This window comes from Telopea speciosissima, chromosome 10 (genome assembly GCF_018873765.1).
Source record: "Telopea speciosissima isolate NSW1024214 ecotype Mountain lineage chromosome 10, Tspe_v1, whole genome shotgun sequence".
NCBI lineage: Eukaryota > Viridiplantae > Streptophyta > Magnoliopsida > Proteales > Proteaceae > Telopea > Telopea speciosissima.
Window position 1 is genome coordinate 51,592,455 of NC_057925.1, and position 19,251 is coordinate 51,611,705.

General features: G+C 37.3%; 2 protein-coding genes across 2 annotated transcripts; both read right to left on the reverse strand.

Annotated features, from left to right (window-relative positions):
• Positions 1-3,228: 3,228 nt before the first annotated feature.
• On the reverse strand, positions 3,229-9,238 carry LOC122643329 (probable methyltransferase PMT3). The gene is made up of 8 exons (XM_043836962.1): positions 9,215-9,238; positions 7,515-8,053; positions 7,186-7,350; positions 6,852-7,034; positions 5,935-6,529; positions 4,910-5,022; positions 4,585-4,805; positions 3,229-3,751 (listed from the first exon to the last, which is right to left on the reverse strand). Exons 2-8 carry the CDS (start codon positions 7,797-7,799, stop codon positions 3,427-3,429), a joined length of 1,887 nt encoding a protein of 628 aa, XP_043692897.1. The 5' UTR covers positions 7,800-8,053; positions 9,215-9,238; the 3' UTR covers positions 3,229-3,426.
• A 4,634-nt stretch (positions 9,239-13,872) lies between these two features.
• Positions 13,873-16,736, reverse strand: LOC122643712 (cytochrome P450 CYP82D47-like). The gene is made up of 2 exons (XM_043837304.1): positions 15,771-16,736; positions 13,873-14,490 (listed from the first exon to the last, which is right to left on the reverse strand). The coding sequence occupies exons 1-2, from the start codon at positions 16,734-16,736 to the stop codon at positions 13,873-13,875; spliced, it is 1,584 nt and encodes a 527-aa protein (XP_043693239.1).
• Between the last annotated feature and the right edge of the window lie 2,515 nt (positions 16,737-19,251).

A 19,251-nucleotide genomic window follows, 5' to 3' on the forward strand; every position in this document is an offset into this window, starting at 1 on the left:
CACATCTAGTACTATTATTAGACTTCCTATTACTGGTTCTGAAGATGTATGGAGATGCACCCTAACAAAAAAAGGTAGCCTCTCAACCAAGAAAGCAGCCGTTTTTTTGACATCTTCTGTTTCCCATACAACTAATGCTAGCAAATGGTGGAATTTTTTTTGAAAATTGAAAATTCATCCTAGATTTAAAATTTTTTTTTGGCGTCTTCTACATGCAGGGCTCCCCACTCGTGGAATTTTATCGAATTGGATGGCTATCAAGACTCACTGTCCTCTATGTGGCTCTTGTGCCGAATCCATCTAGCACCTATTTCTGTCGTGTTATTGGACTAGGCACGTTTGGGCTTCTGGTCCTCTGGGACTGAGAACCGAGCATCTGACTGCTCACTCTTTCCTTGATCTAATGATATCTTTGTGGAACCAGTTCTCCAAAGATAAGGCCTCACTAGTTTGGTTTTTTTCAGTTTTCATTATTACGTGTTATTTTCTACGGTCTGTACAAAACAAGGTTCTTATGAGTGGTGCCCCTGCAGACCCATATGAGGTCTTAAACAATATATCAAGATGGTTGAGGGATTTGGGCATTGGCCCACCGGGTTTATGTGCTAATGATTTTCCTATTTCTTCACTTGCTACTAATACCATCGCACCCTCTATTCATAATAATATGTCTGGATTGCTGATCGCAGGACTTTATGAACCAGATCTTAAATTAGGACGATGGGAATATTGGGTTTTGGTGCATGGTCAAAGTATTCTAACAGCTGCAGGTGAATGTCACACACAGGATGTACAAGAGATGGAGTTGAAGGCTTTTTGGGAAGGGTGGTCAGCAGCAACTCGAGAGGGAATTAGGATCACTGACATATGGTTAACAAATAGAGTACTTTTCCAGTTGCTAATTTCTAAGACTAATATTACTCTTGATCTTTTACCTAGCTTCCTATACCTCGCAGAGGTTACAAACAATTTCTCAAACTTAACTTTTCACTTGTACTGGGAGAGCGTCAGCTGTATCACATGATCGCTCTCATATATGGTTTTTGTACTTTCATTGTTTTCTCTTAAAAAAAAAACATTGTAGAGATTATCGTTCTAGGGTTTGTCTTCTAACATTTGTATTTTCGATTTGAAAGTGATGCATTTGGATTTATATGTTTATTGGATTGTGAAGATGAAATAATGTGCATGTAATTTCTCTTTGTTGAATAAAAATGGATAAGTGATTTTGATGGTGAATGATTGATCTCTATTTTATAATCCGAACAATTTCCTAGATACAAAATAAATAAAAAGATTTATAAAACAACTAGATTACAAGGCAAAATAAGTGTAAAACAAAGTCAAATATATTATTTTTATAATTAAATTTTTTTTTTTATCTTGTAGATCTAAGAAATTTTCCCATTTGTAATCTCATATACAACTCTTAAGTTCAAGAGATGACAAGATGATAGAACTGAAGTAGATATTAGAAAGAAGGTAACTTTTTATATATGGAAAATTTCCTATTTCCTTTTGTATGCTGCAAGAAAGCCATTGCAAATACAAAAAGTGATTCCTGTGGATCTTTGAAGATAAAGTTGCTTATGATTGGGTGCAACTAAATTTTCGAATCTACCTTTTATAGAGAGATGAAACTTATGTGAAGTCTTTCTCTCCCCCCCCCCCCCCCCCCCCCCCCAAAAAAAAAAAAAAAAAAAAAAAAAAAACTTATGTGAGGTGGGGATCAAAGATTCTTGCAAAATTACATCTTTACACACCCTATCTAAGGGATATATAATTGTGGGACAAACTAAGTATGGATAATCTCTATTTGTAACAATCCATCAATATAATACCCTAAACCAGTATCATCATAGATGGAGAGGATCTGTTCGTAAAGTTGAACTATTAAATGGATATCTTATTCTTGAAATATTTTTCAATTGATGTAACCAAACAATTTTAATCTTTTGACAGATAATCTTTTTTTTTTTTTTTAATTTATTTTAATCAAACTAAAATAAAAAATTAAAATATTACTTAAAATAAAATCGAAATCCAACCAAAGAGAATTAAAAAGAAGCTCATCCAAACTCAAAACCCCTCTCTTTTGGTAGGTCATGTTTGATTAGAAAGCACCCAAAACATGTTTGATATGCTAGATCATTTAAGTATTCCCACAAAAAGTGTCCTTAAAAGTAAAAGTGAAATAGGGCAAGAGATTGCTGTCTGGGCCTCTAGCGCCTGCATGCGGATGCTGGCCAATGGGAGTGAGCACAAAACATCCCCCAATCGGATTTTCTGCCTTGCCATGGGAGCAAGGCTATACTTTCATGTGCTATTATGTTTAGATGCAAGAGCCACATGGGCCACCTGACCAGGAAGCATTCTTTTCCCTAATGAATTATGAAAAGGGTGTTTTTTTTTGGAATGAATATGCTTTTGCACTCACTTCTGGTTTTTTTTTGGTAGAAATGAAAGTACACATAGAAGCATTAGTTTGGATGCGATTTTCAATTTCAATGTGTCTAAATGGTCTTTTCGCACACAAAGGCATTGGTTTTTGTCTAGGCACAAGAACCACGCCAACCATGCAACCAGTTAGCATTCTTTTTCCCTTTTAATTATTAATTGATATCCATTTGAATCGGATTATATTCCAGATTATCCTACTTCGGACCCAGATACCTCTGACCGGATACTTATACCCCTAACTAAATACGGATGCGGATCAAATTCAAATTTTCAATTATCCATTTACATCCTAATGGCAAGTCAAAATTCTCTACTCACATGTTACATGTTAAGTTCAGCAAAATAGAGTTTGTCAAATGATAAAATAAAACAATGAAAAATTCAAGATTATGAGGAGGTTGAATTGGATATACATGAGGTAGTAAGCCAACAATAGAAAGCAAATGAGTGACTTTGATTACAAAATTTGACATATGACCAATACAGACAACTCCATAAGATATCCAAGATACTGTTATGCCACAAGTGGTGGCATTATTAAGTGGTCACAGACTCAAACCTAAACTTACAAACTCACACTAGCATGTGCTTGGTATTGGAACAATAACCTTGTTTTTTAGTAAAAGGAAGAACTTTGATACTCATATGGTGAACACTTTTCTTATCCACTCTATTACATGTTTCGATGGTTACAGTAATCAGCTAGAGTTGTATTTGTCGGCAAAAAGGATTTAATCTCATAATACCGAATCTGAATGGACAAAATAGTGTCTAATTGTGGACAGACAGCCTAAAACTAAATTACCACAGAAAAATATAAAATTTCAAAACATCACTAAAATATTACAAGGGGGGGAGAAAATTTGATTTACCATCAAAATCACTTGGGCCATGCTTGCTTGGTTGGAAGTTGGAACCTGCGTGGGTGAAGTTATAAAATAAAAGGCAACGGTGAACATAACAAAATTATGATGCAAAGTCCATGAGACTCTCGCTTCTCAGCCGCATCTTCTTCTGAATAATAAAAACCATCTCATCCTCATCGTGCTCTGAATCAGATTCTGGGTCAGCTGTTCCTACCCCTTCCCAGTGTAATGCTGATAAGTACTTTTTGATAAATTCCACCACTGATCGCTTATCCCGGACAATGATGAAACCAGAAGGTCTAAGTATACGGTCCATCTCTATAAGAAGATCCTCGACACTACATTCTTTCTTCTCGATGTCGGAGAAGACAGTCCAGGCATGAAGAAGATCATAAGTCCGAGGGTATGTAGAGAAGGCTTCGCACCTGTCAACAGCAAGATCCAAGTAATCATTTATGTTTATTGGTAAATCCAAAGGGTCACCTGATTAAAATTTGCCCGTTTCAGTTCTGTTTAATCAAAGCTTAAGAGGGAGTCATTATGTTAAGAGTTGGATGGGATTCTGATGCAATTCTTTTATTTAGAGAGTCTAGAATCCAGATTCATGTTTATCTCCAAACCCCAGTGTAAAACCATTGATTCCTCGATTCAGTAATCACACACAAGAATCACATAAAGTTATAAAACAAACAGAAAGAGTGACAAGAGTGATTAAATGGGAAATTTCCTAGTCACAGGTAGAAATAGAAAGGTTATTATATTCTAATTATGGCTAATAATTTATTGAAAGAAAAAATAACTCTCGAAATTTATCCATCAGAAATATTCCAAACCAAATTGAGTAATCATCATATTAAATAGGTACCTTTTGTTTTTCTACTACTTTAGTATGCATTACAAAATAGTCAAAGAAAAGTAATGATAATTGCACGAGTCCTCAAAACCCTATTAATTTTGACCAATATATTAGAACTGTCTGGATTCGAAGCCATTCTGGAAGCCTAAAATGACATGGATCATTGATAAAATAAAGGAGCTTGTCTACTTCCTAACATTTCTCATCTTTAGCAAATTCAATTGAACTTAAATTTTTTATTTTTTGGTATTTAACAAAAAGAAAAGAAAAAGAGAGCTCTTGGATTTAAGAGTCATGTTCATGGATATATTCCTGCCACTGCAAGGGTTGGCAGAATGATGCCTGGTTGTGTTTTTCCGAACAAACTAGGAAATCATAGTATTTCAAGAGTTTGTTGCATACCAATTGTGTACAGTGCCTATCAGGCCCCTGTCATATATTAGCTTGAGTGTGTTTGGTCCATCTTCTGGCACAACATTCATCACCCAAACATTTTTGCTTTTCAGAGCAGCTGCAAAAGATCCCAAGTTTGCCTTCATGTCCATCAAGTTCCTCAGAGTGCCAGGCTTAGTTTTTGGACCCAGAATGTTCCAGTAACTCTCAACCCTGTGTCTCCAAACTTCCTGCACCAAATTAAACCCATCAAACCCCAAGTTTTCCTGAGTGGCTTCCGGAGGTTAGTACATGGACAACTACATGCAGATGAGAAATGGTTGACAGGAATTACCACGTCCTTTTCAAACATTTCATTGGAATAGCCAAAATCAGCAAGACGTGGAGGAGGAGAAGTTAATCGAGCTGGCCAAGGAGCCAATCCACTACCCTTGGCTTGGTGGATTTCTGATAAAATCAAGAAGATGGTCAGTTGATACACGTTTAAAAGTCAACCTCTAATCAGTGAGAAATACTATCAGAAGACGATACAACAGTCAAACATGTGAAAAGCTAAAAGGAAACTTCTTACTGTTCAGACAAAAACCAATAAAAATGAATACCAAATACAACAAGAAGAAAGGGCATTTCTCCCCGTAAACCAAGAAGCCACTTTTTACTTTGTAGGTCATTGACATCAACACCAATGGGAGGAAAGGCTTTTCATCCAACCAACAGCCAGTTAAAACATGTCTCTTATAAATAGCTGTAACCCACTTCCATAAATGGCATGTCTCACAACAGCAGAGGCTAGCTTTGAAAACCCTTTTCCTCTTGATTTTTCTGCTTGAACACCTGTTATATTTGGAGGGTAAAATCTTTATCCTTCCATCGGTGTTAAAAACCATTTTCATAACAAAACTTAACCTAGATGTCCACAGGAAATCTATCTTGGCATCCTTAAAATTGAGCTGCAGTACAAAATAACAGTGAAAAGGTTATAGTTAAAACAGAATTCAAGTAGGTAACTAACAAATCCAAATATAAGCTTTGGATATTTAGGATATAGATTAATCCAAGCAGAGTTCTGGGTAGAAGAATTCAAGACCCTACAAGATCATGAAACAGAGTCACTTGATAAAAAAAAATCTATGGCATTGACACAGAAAAATAAGTCCTAAGCCTGGCATGAACACACTTGTTCTAGATAAAAGCTGATGACTAGGTAAGGCCATGGATACATAAAACAAGAGTGGTACAACAGAATTGGGAAATTATTTTTATATTAATTCTGTAAACAACCCTAAGAATTTAATTATCCAAGTTAAAATATAAGTAAAACTCAAAGACCATAACATGGGAAGATTAGGGGGCACTCACGGTCAGAGTATGGTGTTATGCAAGTTTCCATTGGAGCACCCCATGCTGCATCTGGATCATCATCAGATCTGCAGAGAGGAGGTTGGGTACCAGGCTCTCTTTCCATGTAACAGTCATTTGTCAGTGGTTTAACCCAAATGACTGTTTGGTTTCTCTTGGCTGCAATTTTCCAACACATGCGTTCCACAAGAGCACTCATCTCCCTCCATATTCTTAGATCTTCTTCATCCTGTGCATATGCTTCAGGAGATGAGTAGGCAAAATAGCCTCCTGGTCGGAGCAACCTATCTAGCTCAAGCAGAAGGATCCCATCTCGTTGAAGCCAATCAATCCTACAGCGAGAACAGTGAGCAAGTTCAAAGGATCTACTTGGATAAGGAAGCCTCTTTGTCCCTAAGACACCAAGGTATGCAGGAATTCCCCTCTCCAGAGCAAACTGGATCTGGTTTTGATGCACGTCATTGGGTGCCAAAGACATTGCTATGATATCAGATGAAAGAAGATATGCTCCAAAACTTGCAACTCCACAGCCCACATCAAGCACTGTGCGGACCCTTCCCTCATTGTTCAAATTATTGTTTGAAAAGTTGAGCATCTGCAAAGACAAACCACAAGTAAGATGATTGCAATAGTTGTGCAGTCCAAGACACTTTTTAAGTTTAAAGCAATCACACTAATAATATAAAAAAATACCAAAAACGGTAATCAATTAAGTAGACAATAAAATGCTGTTGAAAGGACAAATATATTTCATGAAATTAGTATACCAGTTCATGAAATTCATAATTTCAGCCGTGGTTGAGAAAAACAATTCACAAAATACAATATTGCTAAACAGCCATGCAATTGAACCAAAGAAAGGACTTGTTCTCTCTTTTTTCTTGCCTTGTAAAAAAATTAAAAATAAACTGTCTTACATTTGCAATGGAAGCAATATATTTGTCAGCTCCATAATGAAAATGAGTGCCACCTCCAGGAAAGACAATCTTTTCACCTTTGACAACCATCCAGTTCTGGTCAGACTTCTCATGCGCAAGATGAGTATGAGGAATGTTTGCTTTCCATACTTCATCTCTGCTTCTTGGCCACTTGATTGGGATCTAAAATAGTCAACCACAACAGATCAATTAACATTTTATGCATTTCACATAAAAAGATAAAACACAGGGAAATGCAAATATCTTCAGTTTTATTTCTAGTGTTAACTCAGATTTTTGAATGATCTTAAATTACACTAAAGCATGATTCAACCTTGTAGTCTGGTGGAGGAGGAATCAAGCAATTGTAGCGCCTTTCAGGTGGAGGGCAATGTCTTTCATAGTGCTCCATCAAAGTCAAATCCAACTTCAATCTCATTTGGTATATAAGATTTCTGTCTAGGCAGGGAATTAGCTCTGAATGACGATCATCACAAACCTTCAAGGCAGAAATTGAAGTACGGCATATCAAGGCTACAACTCAAATAAATTTGAAAAGCTAGTACATCAAATTGTAGGTGGGGGTGGGGAGGAGAACCAAATGCTAGTATGGGTTTTATTCTTTTTAAAAAAAAAAAGAAAGAGGGGGGAGGGGGATCTTACAGGGAAGCTCTTGGGCACTATGTCATCCTCCCCATCTCCAAGCCCAAGCTTGGAAGAAGATTCCTCTTGCTTGTTTCCAAGATCAGCATCTTCATCACCACCCAAATAAGACGACCCCAATTTTCTTAAGGATCTACTTCCATATTCCAGAGCCGATGCTCCATGATGAATTCGGGTACCAAAAGGTGATCCATAATAAACAAAGATAAAAACAAGAACGATCGACACACAACAAAAAGCAGTGATCAATCGCTTGTTTTGGACTCCATCAGTTCTTCCCCTCATATTTGGTTTGGTGACAAGACCTTAAAACAAAGTGGTTGTTATAATACCACTAGCATCAAAAGATCACAAAGATAGAACTGTGTGCTGCACCATGCCAATGACTAACAATAGAGACCTCCAATATCCAAGCTAAATCCAGTGTTCCTCAGTAGTGCTTCAATTATGCTTAAAATCTTGAAATTTTCAACGTATAAGATGGGATTATTTGCAGTTATCAGTGATTCAGGCAAGAAACGTCAGCTTGAAGCACAACACTGTAAAAGCCCAACACAGAAGCTATCAGAAAAACCCACAAGTCCTAAAAGCAAAGACAACCAAGATAAGGCATACCATTTCCAGAAACTAAAGTTGGATCTAGGATTCCTAGAGAATGAATTTTAAGGACTATTTTACAGCTCATACGATATTTCTTGTCATACCTAAGAAATCAGAACATCGATTCCATAAAGAAAGGTTGAGCAAGGGAGGGGCAATTCAGTTTAGTTGACCAGGATCAATAAGACCTACAGGCCTTGAAACTGAATTAAGCAAGAAGAAGGTTGCCATATATGTCAAACTTGATGTGGAGAAGAAATCACAATGCAAACAAACCAAGAGTCCAATACGTTGAAGAAAATTTTGAAGAAATTCAATTAAACAAATGGAAAAGGTCAACCAATACCAAATTAACGGCAAGACTCCAAGTAAAAAAATTTTGTGAAATTAAATTAAGAAGTAGGATAGAAGCTATAAATATGAATCATTACATTGATGGCAAATAAAGTCTATCCATTTCGAATCCATGGTTCCAGTCAGACACGACCGACCCATCTGAGGTGCATGGTAGTTAGCAGAAACCAAGCACTGGATTGAGATCTGACATCAACCACCGACACCCCCAAGCAATAAAGTGACTCACCAAAGCAGCGAAAGAGTGATGAAAGCGACTTCTCCAGAAATCCGTGTCGGCAATATTTCACCCAAAAAAAAATAATATAAGAATTAAACAAAAGAAACAAATTCGTTCTTAAACCATTCGGAAAAAGATACGAATACACTAACAGCTCACTCAAACAAAGAAAAACGTATAGCTCCTTCAATGACTAGAACTCGTAGATCTGGAATAAACAACAGAAGGAAGAAACCTACGTTTTCCAATAAACACAAGAATCAAACTTTTCCAAACTAACGTCCAAGACGAACTCAGAGATCCAATGTAAAAAAGTAGTGAAACAATAAATCAATCCACGAACATTGAATTACATATCAAAACACAAAGAATTTAATCAGATCCACCAATCTCTAGCGATAATTCAATCAGATCTAAAGAAAAAACAAAATATTGCAATGTTCTTCCCGAACTGAAACCGTAAAAGGAAAGAAAAACAAAGAATCAGTTCGTTAAAAACAAACAACATTAAAAGAAACGCACTAACCTGTTTCACCAAATGTTTCCTGAATCGGATCTCAATCTAAAACGGAGAAAGGAACTGAAAACCCCAAAATTTTCCAATGGAGTTCTTGAATGGAGCATAGAAGGAAACAAAGACGATAACCAAAACCTACGACAGAGGTGAAGTGAGAGAAGCCAGCGCGGCTAAGTAGTGAAAACTGACAACCAATTAGATCTCTCCGAATGTCTTAGTAAGCTTACCTTCTTATTAAAGAGTACATTTGTTTCTTAATTTTTTATTTTAGAAGGAGAGAAAATATAGGGTAAACAAGGCCCACCTTAATATCTAACGTCGGATCTTTTTTTTGTTAATTAAAGGAGAAGAAGATATTATGTCGCGGATCTCACCGAAGAGCAGGTGGATCAGATTTGTCTTGGCCACTAGATCTTTATCCCCTGCAATTCCCTGCCTGATCCAGTTCTCCTAGTGCCCCTAACAAAGGTGGAGGGCAATGACCATTCCACCTCTGCCCGAACACTCTGTTCGATTGGGGTCCATCCCCCTCTTATTACAGACACTGGGGAATTGGCCCGGGTAGGGAATTGCAGGAGATAATTTTCCCTTAGCCACTAGGCCCTAAGGATGTCAATTTGGGATCAGAAATGAAAACCGTCCCGCTAAAACCCAGTATTGAACCGTCCCATTTATTAATGGACGGTATTGAGATCTAATTTTGATATCGAATAATAAATAAGACTGGACCGCTGGACGGTTCTGGGATGGGATTCGCAATGGTACCAATATCAAAATACTGATTAGGTATCGAAACTATTAGTACCCTTGACCTTTGTAATTTGGTGTATTTTAGTGGAATTTTTTCTTATAGAGGTTTCAACCAATGGATCTTTAGTTTTATTTTTATATACGTGTTCTATGATGACACTAAAACTGTATATGTGCTTGTGTATTTTGTTCTCATTAATTCTTAAATGTTGTTTTGAAAAACTTACATATGATCTTAGGGAGTTTGAAGAAGTAAAACCATAAAATTTATTTTGGTTTTGTATTTTAAATTGTTTTTTAATAATGAAATCATCTCGGAACCTTTAAAATTCTTTTTCTTATTTATCGGCCTAGAACTATTCAGAAATCGATATCGTCTCATCCTATTAATAATGAATTTTTATCAGCTGCTGTGCCATCGTGCGGAGCAGCGGCCATGTGTGCACAGTGGCTACTGCTAAGCCGCACGATAGCACACCAGCGCTGCAATGCACAGCAGCAGATAAAGGTCCGTTAATAATTGGGACTGAGACGTAGATTTGAATATTTGATCTCGTTTATTAAATGGGACGACTGGGATTGGTACCTTTTTGGTACTGGTATGGGTACGGATCTGAATACTTGAACTGACACCCTTGGTAGGCCCCTGGCCTTTATGCTGATCCAAGGAACCAGAGGATACTGGTCTTAAGAACAGCCGACATCTCATTACGTTTTTCTAATTTTGAAAAAAGTGATGGGGGTGGGACAGGAAATGAGAAAATGATGAATTCCATATGAATCCAGCTGGTTCCTAAACCCTCTGTCCACCATACGATGAAGAAAAAGAATCTGAAGGGTATTATGGTAAATATGAATAAAAGTCGACTGATAGGAAAGGAAAGAGATTACGCGGCAAGAATGAGAATCAGACTCGCTACGCTTTGTTTTGGATGGTGGGGGAAGAAATCGGGACCCCTACACGTGCTGACCATGATCTCATACAGTTTGACTAAGGATCATGATGTCACTGTTACGCCTCTTCAGTCTTAGTGTGTGGTTTGGTCCAGTTATGAACAATAGACCAGATTTTTGGGTGGTCTGAGGCATGATTTAAAATGAAAATTTGGAATTGGATTGGCCGATCTGTATTGGAATCGGCGCTAACTGATCCAGCCGATTCACATCGATTCCTGCTGATTCCTAACAGTTTGTGGCCAATTCTGGACGATTTTTGAAACCTAGGTCTTAATGTTAGAAGTTTCCTAAGTGGTCCAATTGCTAATATTATCCGGGGAAAAAGATCTGTACTTGGTGGTGTTTCCTACGCCCTCTCATAGGGTACCGTGAAAATGACTCCTCTACCCCTTGGGTAGATACCCAAGCGTGTTCTCCTATTGGCCCAGACGTTTATGTAGAGACCATATGACCAAGTAGAGATCTCTATTATCATTGCTCACACACTAGATTTTATTTTTGGGTTCAATAAGGAAATACTTATATAAGATAAATGTCCAATTATGGTTTAAGATATATTGTGGGTATATTTAAGGATATTGTCAAAGATTGTCTTCCTACGATGGGTTAAGGGGCCTTAAGGTTATAAATAAGATTGATATCTACCCTAGTAGCAACACTGCAACACAAATGTTCCATCACTTATCTCGAAAAAAAAAAAAAATGTTCCATTATTCTTGCAATCAAGGCTATGTAGGGTAGAAGTTCCAGTTCCGATCTTATTAGACAACGATCGTCTCCATAGCTTCACATACGTTTTGTATTTAGTTGTCAATATTCTTTGTGGGAGAGTGTGGCCCTTGCACATGTTAGATAGATTGTAATAAGATGAGAGATTAAATAAATATTATATTATTTGGGTAAAGTGCTTTAGTCCCACATCGAAAAACTAAAAGAGTTATAAATGGTATTTATTATATTACCTTCTTTATCTCTTGAGTTAAACCGGAAAAAGAAGACATTTTACGGTGTATATACGAGGATGGCATAGCCGTCCGAGCACGCACACGCACGTGCGGCGTAGGCAGTAGAGGCGTTAGTGGCATACGCATGCACTTAGCACGTTTGATATGATATGACTGTTGTGAACAGCTTTATCTCTGGTTTAATCTGAACCGTTAGATTGGATGACAATCGATCTAATGGTTTAAATACAAAATGAACAGTTATGTCTGTTCAGAAGAGCTACTATTGTGTTTCATTTTTTATTGCTTTGTTGAGTCTTGAAGGTGATTGTTATCGTGTGGGGGCAAATATATCCTCTGAGATAGCGAGTACGCCTTCAAAGCAGACTACAAGTTCCTTCTCGATTTGATTTTTTTCAACAATTAAAGGAGATATTTACTACCATGGAAGGAGGATCAGATAACACTGCTTTGAAAATGATGACTCCAGACTTCGTCAAACTCGGTTGTAGCATGTTGGCCTCATGAAGGCAGGATTTTTGCCATTCATGAGGGCAGGGTGATCATTTTGCCCCTTATGTGTCTGGCATGGGCAGTACTGCTTCAGCAATAGTATGAAGACAATGTTGGGTTGGTCTTGGCTCTTTGGTCCTAATAGTCTCTGGAAGCATCAGGTCAGGTTTGCCCGGCATTAGGGGAAGAGGATATGGGGCCATAGGGTTTGACCTGCAGTATTTCTGTCACCACCAAAGCAATGTTCCTATGAAGCTGACATTACAAAACTAGTGGACTCCATGAATTTACAAGAACGGCCCGCATAGACCCCAGCTGCTTGATATATGTGAGGATGAACCTACTTAAATGAAGTCCATTAATGGGTGCCTAAAGGAATGGCTTTTAAGTGTTGGCGTTTCTACATGGTTTCAAAATTTGGGCCAGAATTGGTTCAATCGGTCTACTCGATTCTGATTAACTAAGACAGATTAAACCTGATTCTGAATCATAGATGTAAACGGATCCAATATTCCCTACCTGAATACGGATATTCTTAAACGGATACATATATAAATTGAATTAAAATTTTTGAATATTCATTTACGTCCTTGACTTCTGTAACCCGGACCTTCCTCACCTCAGTGGATACGATTCACTCTCAATCCATGTCTCTCAGTTGTCTTAGTCTCATGATTCTCATTTCCTCATTCTTTAGAATCTTCAAAAACCCTCAAGATCATTAACTAAATTTTTAAGGAAAAGGTTGGGTATGCTAGTGGTGTACCGTATGCTAGCACCTTATGTGTCTATCTCTCTCTTCCTTCCATTGAGGGTTAAGGGAGTTATTTCAAAGGGTGGAAGAGAGAGATAGACACATAGGGTGCTAGCATACTGCATACCTATCCTTCTACCAAATTTTTATTATTAGTTGGATATCTATTTGGATCGGATAATTTTTTTTTTCAAATTCAAATTCGAATACCCCTAAATGAATACGGATGTGAATCGAATTCATATTTTCGAATATCCATTTACATTCCTATTCTGAATATTTTGAGCGTGACCAATATAGATGTAAATGGATCAAATATGAATTAGAAATAGCAGTTTCTATATTCTGCATTCACATTTGATTAGCTTTCAAATGGATTCAGATAGTTTCTACTTTCTAGATATTGATTTTTTTAATACGAATTCCTTAAATGGATACGAGCACAAATCGGATATGGATTTTCGACTCTTCATTTACATTTTTAATTGTCTACGTTGAATGGAGGAAAACTGGAGAAGACAAAAGCTCGATTAGCATTGATGTAGAAAGACTGAAGCTACTACCCAGTGTTGATGTTGAAGGATCTTATTTGAGATTACACAGATGTCTTCACGAATCTTTATTATTATTAGATATACACAGTGGATAACATGTAAATTTACTTTGACTTTGGGAAAAGTCATGATATTTGGGACATTTTGCACAAATATTAAGTAATACATTCCAAACGTTAACTCTAAAATCTAGCTTTAATATAGCTTAGAAGGAAGACGTGGGGTGAGAAGAACTCGAAGAGGGTTTGCTTTGGGTAAAGTGATGCTTACACCTTCACCCATATCCACTGGTGCAGTCAAAGGGTTCACTACATCAAACCCATGAAGAACACGAGCAAGAACCAAGTGAAAGACTTGTGTGGCCAAAGCAATACCAGGGCATGGTCTTCTACCAGCACTGAATGGGAGATACTCATATTGTTGAGCCTTGAAGTCTACATTAGAATGGGTTGTGAGAAATCTCTGAGGCCGAAACTCATCTGGGTCTGACCACACATTAGGGTTTCTATGTAGTTTCCATATGTTCACAAGCAAACGTGTGCCTTTGGGAACATGATATCCACCTAATTGGCAATCTTCCATGGCTTGACGAGGCAATACAGGTCCAGGTGGGTATAGGCGAAATGTTTCCTTGGCAATGGCTTGGAGGTACACAAGGTTCTTTATATCTGACTCGTCCACATTTCTATCTTTGCCAACATGGATATCTAACTCATCTTGGGCTCTTTTTAACTCATGGGGATGGTTTAATAGTAAGGAAAGTGCCCATGTTAAGGAGTGGAATGTAGATTCTGAGCCACCTACAATAAGTACCTGCAAATAGAAAACCCAAACAAACAACATTAGTTAGACAAATGTAAGGAAAAAATAACACTAAAATTGCAAATAAACAATCACACAGTGAGATGAGATCTGTTTCAGTATCAATGGAGAATAGGGTTACAGTCGTTCGTTCTCAAACCTCTCTCAAATTGCATTACATAGAAAGAACCCTTGAGGCCTACAACCTCTTAACGGCCATTTGGAATCAACCCAGAAATCCTAGAGACGGAATACAAGACATCATACCCCCAACACATAGCAGATCTGAAGAGAGGTGAAATTTTGTAGAAATGTAGCTAGCTAGACCTAAATAGGGGAGAATTGAACTCAACTAAGTTTCGATGATGAGTTCGGATCAACTCCCCACGTGGGGAGAGGAGTTACCCTACCTACATGGGATCCTACCATTCAAAGGGTAGCTGGACCACGAGTCAGAACATTTAATACATTATTAACTCGTGATATGATACCCATGGACGGTAAGATCTTGGGGTGTAAATTTGGCCCTGTTGGCCTAAACCCGCCCTGAGCCCAAATAGGGCCTGGGCTGAGATACCTGGCCCTGAGGATGGGTAAGAGTTGAAAATTTTTGTTCCTAAGTCAGGGTCGGGTCGGGCCAAGGTTGAGGCCTCTGCCTGAGTCCGACCCAACCCAGTCCGACCCTGTTTTAAGTTATACTGTAAAATATATATTGATATACTATATATATTATAAGCTTTAAATGATAAACATATTTTGTTATATAATAATAATATATTATTTATTGAAGATAATAAGTGATAACGTATTTTATTATAGTGTTATTATTTTATGTAAAATTGATAATTTTCTCCCTGACCCAGTCCAACTTAGTCCAATCCAAACATCAGCTCCCTTCCCCTACCCCATGATCAGGACTGATCAGGGTCAGCCCGATCCGACCCTGAGGGTGGCTCAAAATTGGATTTTCCATACCCTGAGTCAGGATCGGACCAGGTCTTGACCCAACTAAAGGGACTCAGTATTGGACTAGGGTTTTAAAAATCTCGACCCAACCTGATCTTGTTGCAACCCTAGTAAGATCCCATGTGAAGAAGTCACCACATGGAGAGAGGATCTAGACTCCAAATCTACTGTTTATTTTTTTATATTTTTTTGTCCTTGGGGTGGGGGGTTGGCTCAAACAAATCCAAACGACTGGACAATGCCATAAATATAATCTTATCTACATTCCACATAGTACAATGAGACGAATTAAATAAATTAAAAGTTAGAGGAAAGAGAGGACATACCAGAACAGTTGCCTTGATAACTGTATCACGCTCATAACCATATATTAACTTCTCCTTATCAGGAAACGTTGAAAGCATCACATCTATGAAGTCCTCCTGTTCATGAACATCACCTTCACCTGCTATTTTCAATTTCTCCTTTCCACAATGATCTTCCAACCAATTCCCAATTAAACAATCCATTTCCTTAGCAACTCTTTTCATAGCTTTCAAATGTCCTTGCAAATCCATCCATTCAAGATAAGGCAATGCATCTGATACAACGAAAATCGCCGTTAAATGCGCGAATTCATCGAGACCTTTCTCGAATCTTCTAGCTTCTTCATCATCTCCGGTAACATCTATAGTACCAAAATAACGTTTCCCAGCAATAAGCTTAGTAATTGTATTGAAAGTAAGGCGACGAAACCATTTATTCATCTCCACCATGACTGGTCCTGCACCTGCACCTTTGTTCATGGTCCAATGAGAATATAACTCTTTAATGCACGTGTTAATTTCATTGGTTCTTACATGCTTGAGTATGTCAAGCCGGGTTTTGGAAAGAAGCTCAAGAGTGCTTATCTTCTTAAGCTCACGCCAATAAGGTCCTTGAGGTGCAAACCCAAAGACAGCATAGTTGTAGCCTAAGTACTTCCCTGCAGCTACTAGTGGTCTTGAGGCTAAGAACTTGTCTTGAGTAGTGAAACACTCTTTGATCACTTCAGGGCCACTGATGAGAAGGGCTTGGTGTACGCCGAGACGAAGCGTTACTGCCGGGCCGTATTTATCGGCGATCGCGCTAAGTGTTCGGGCTAGGGGAAGTTGAGGTCTTAGAAGAAGGAGGTGACCAATAATGGGTAAAGCACCAGATGGTTGAGGGGCTTGGGATTTAATGGGTTTAGTGTTGTAGTGAGTTATGGATCTTGTTCTTCTCCATAGATGGTAGAGGAAGATTAGGGCAACAATGGCTAGAATTGGTTCCATTTTTGGTGAATGTGGGAATTGTGGGAATGGAGAAGTAGAGGGGTTCTTAGTTTGGTATTTATAAGTGTTTGTTAGTCTTTGAAGGGCATTGAAAGTTTGACTTTGAAATATGGCTAAAGGTGTATGTATCTTTGTAAGATAACTTAAAAAAATTTAGAATTAAAATAGTGATTCAAAGTCAAGACAAAGAATTATTTCTTTGCGTTGAAGTTCAAAGAATTAAGGAGTACAGTATGTAGATGTTCAGGGAGTTATGAGGGTATGGTCCATCAGTTATGAGGTTTTCTTTGTTTGCCTTTTTATAGGCAAGATTTCATTCAATTTGTTATGGGTTGGATGATGGAACTTAGAGAAAGAAATGCCAACATAGCACAACATGAGTTTCAATATATATGGACCCTTTTTATTATTGACCCTTAGGGTTTATGAATGTTTTCTTCCATTGGCTTGAGTCAAAGGTCTTTGTATGAGAAGGATTCAATTCAAATGCTTTAAATGGGATTTTGATTTTGGTTCGTATGAATGAGCTGCTGAAATGATGAGAATTTTTCAATCAAACCCATGACAAGAACACTAGACATCTCTGTCAAGTGCCTTCTAAAGTATTTGAGAAGAACTAAGGATCACTTCTGTTATAGTGTTTATGTTGGGAAAGGTCTAGCACGAAATGTATTTGATAAACGTGTTCTACACATGAGTTTTAAATTAATTAATTGAACGTTGGTTTTGATGTAATTGTGGCAGATTGTTGGATATGTATGTCCATATAACCCAATTTAAAGTGCATAAATTAAATTAATTTGCATTATCATTTTATGTACGATATGCTATCCTAAGGTTGTATCTTAAAGTGTTCGATCTCAACAAAGGAGAGAATTGAGCATCATGGTCATTAGATTCTCACACTGTATATTTTCAAAATGTGATTGCAAATTATAAATGTGAGCATTCATATTGTATGTTAGTTTAACACGATCATACAGAGAGTCTTGTATGGATCACCGTCAGTTGTTTTTGCAACAAGACTTCTTGATGTGATAGATATTTTGATCCCCATACCTAAGAGATCTTTACTGTTGTAGTTGTACTCCGTACGTTTTTGGTGTACAATTAGTTGATGCCTACACTATCTACATGTTGGTATGCTGGATTCACAATGTTCATCTGTGGACAGAGGACATGCTCAAAATAGGATTCAATTCCCAATCAAAGAGAATATTTTGAGAGAATTTTCTGATTGTGATTGGACAAAATTCTGGGCGCAGTGGCAATTTTATAACTTGTTTACATATGTATTTCAACATTATAATAATATTAAATAATTATATTTTAAAACATTTTTAGAAATATTGTATGTCCAATCTATGGTTGAGATTCTCTGTATTGATTGTTACAAATTAGGGGCTTTGACGGTACGTATCAATTTTATACTCATAAATTAGTTATGTGATATTGTTAAAGTGGAGGACTTAAATTTAATAATATCCTATCACTTAGGAGTTTATATGTTATATCCAATTAAAGTTGCTCTTATGGATAAATAGTGTTAATTTTCGGAAGAGCCTCTTTTGTGACGAGTAGTGTGTTGTTTTTTGTTTTTGGTAGAGGACGAGTAGTGTGTTTAAGTGCTGCAATCCTTTGGAGGACTTGCACTATGAATTAATTTTGAGGTAATTCTAAACCCCTCATTTATGTTTTGGTAAATCATATACTACAGGATCATCAATCCAAAGGAGAATTTTTTTGTTTTGCATCCCTCTCCGCTAACACTCTCGTCTCTCTCCCATAATTTATTTACTAACAATGAGAAGTCAAAGTTACAATAGTTAAGCATATTGCACTTTCATACGAATAAGTACAAAAATAGAAACACAACCAAGGAGTACATGACTCTAACCTAACTTTTTAGGCAAAACTTTTCCTTCACCGAGTGAAGTATGAAGAATTCCCTCACAACTGGTGATGTCATTATGTAATGGACTCTTGTCTCATCATAAACTCCCACTCTCTATTGTTTGGAGTCAAAAGTACCATTTCCCTTGGGTTTAGGTCAATTTCGATTGCTTTCAACTGAGTCAAAATCAGAATAGATTGAGACCGATCATGTTGCCGATTCCACATATTTGATCCTTGGTATAGCCCGACCCTACATTAAAAGAGATGTTCCTACAAAGTAGAATTCTTGACTAAAGTCTCCAAAACAATTTCCGGATTCCATTTAAGTCACTTCCAACTGAAGATTAGGTTCAAATTAATTCCCTCAAACAAAGTCACTATTATGCACACATGGCCGCTGCTACACCGCATGATGCGCACATCAGCACAACAGTAATAGCAGCGGATAAAAATTCTTCTCGGCTCCCCAAAAAAAATGTTCATTTTATTAAAAATTCCAAACCGACTTAATTCAGAAATGTTGTGAGTTGACTGCCTTAATTCTGATGTTTTATTCTTTTTTTATTAATTCAATTGGTGGACCAAATAAAAAAGTAAAGAAGATCAATAAACAAATGAC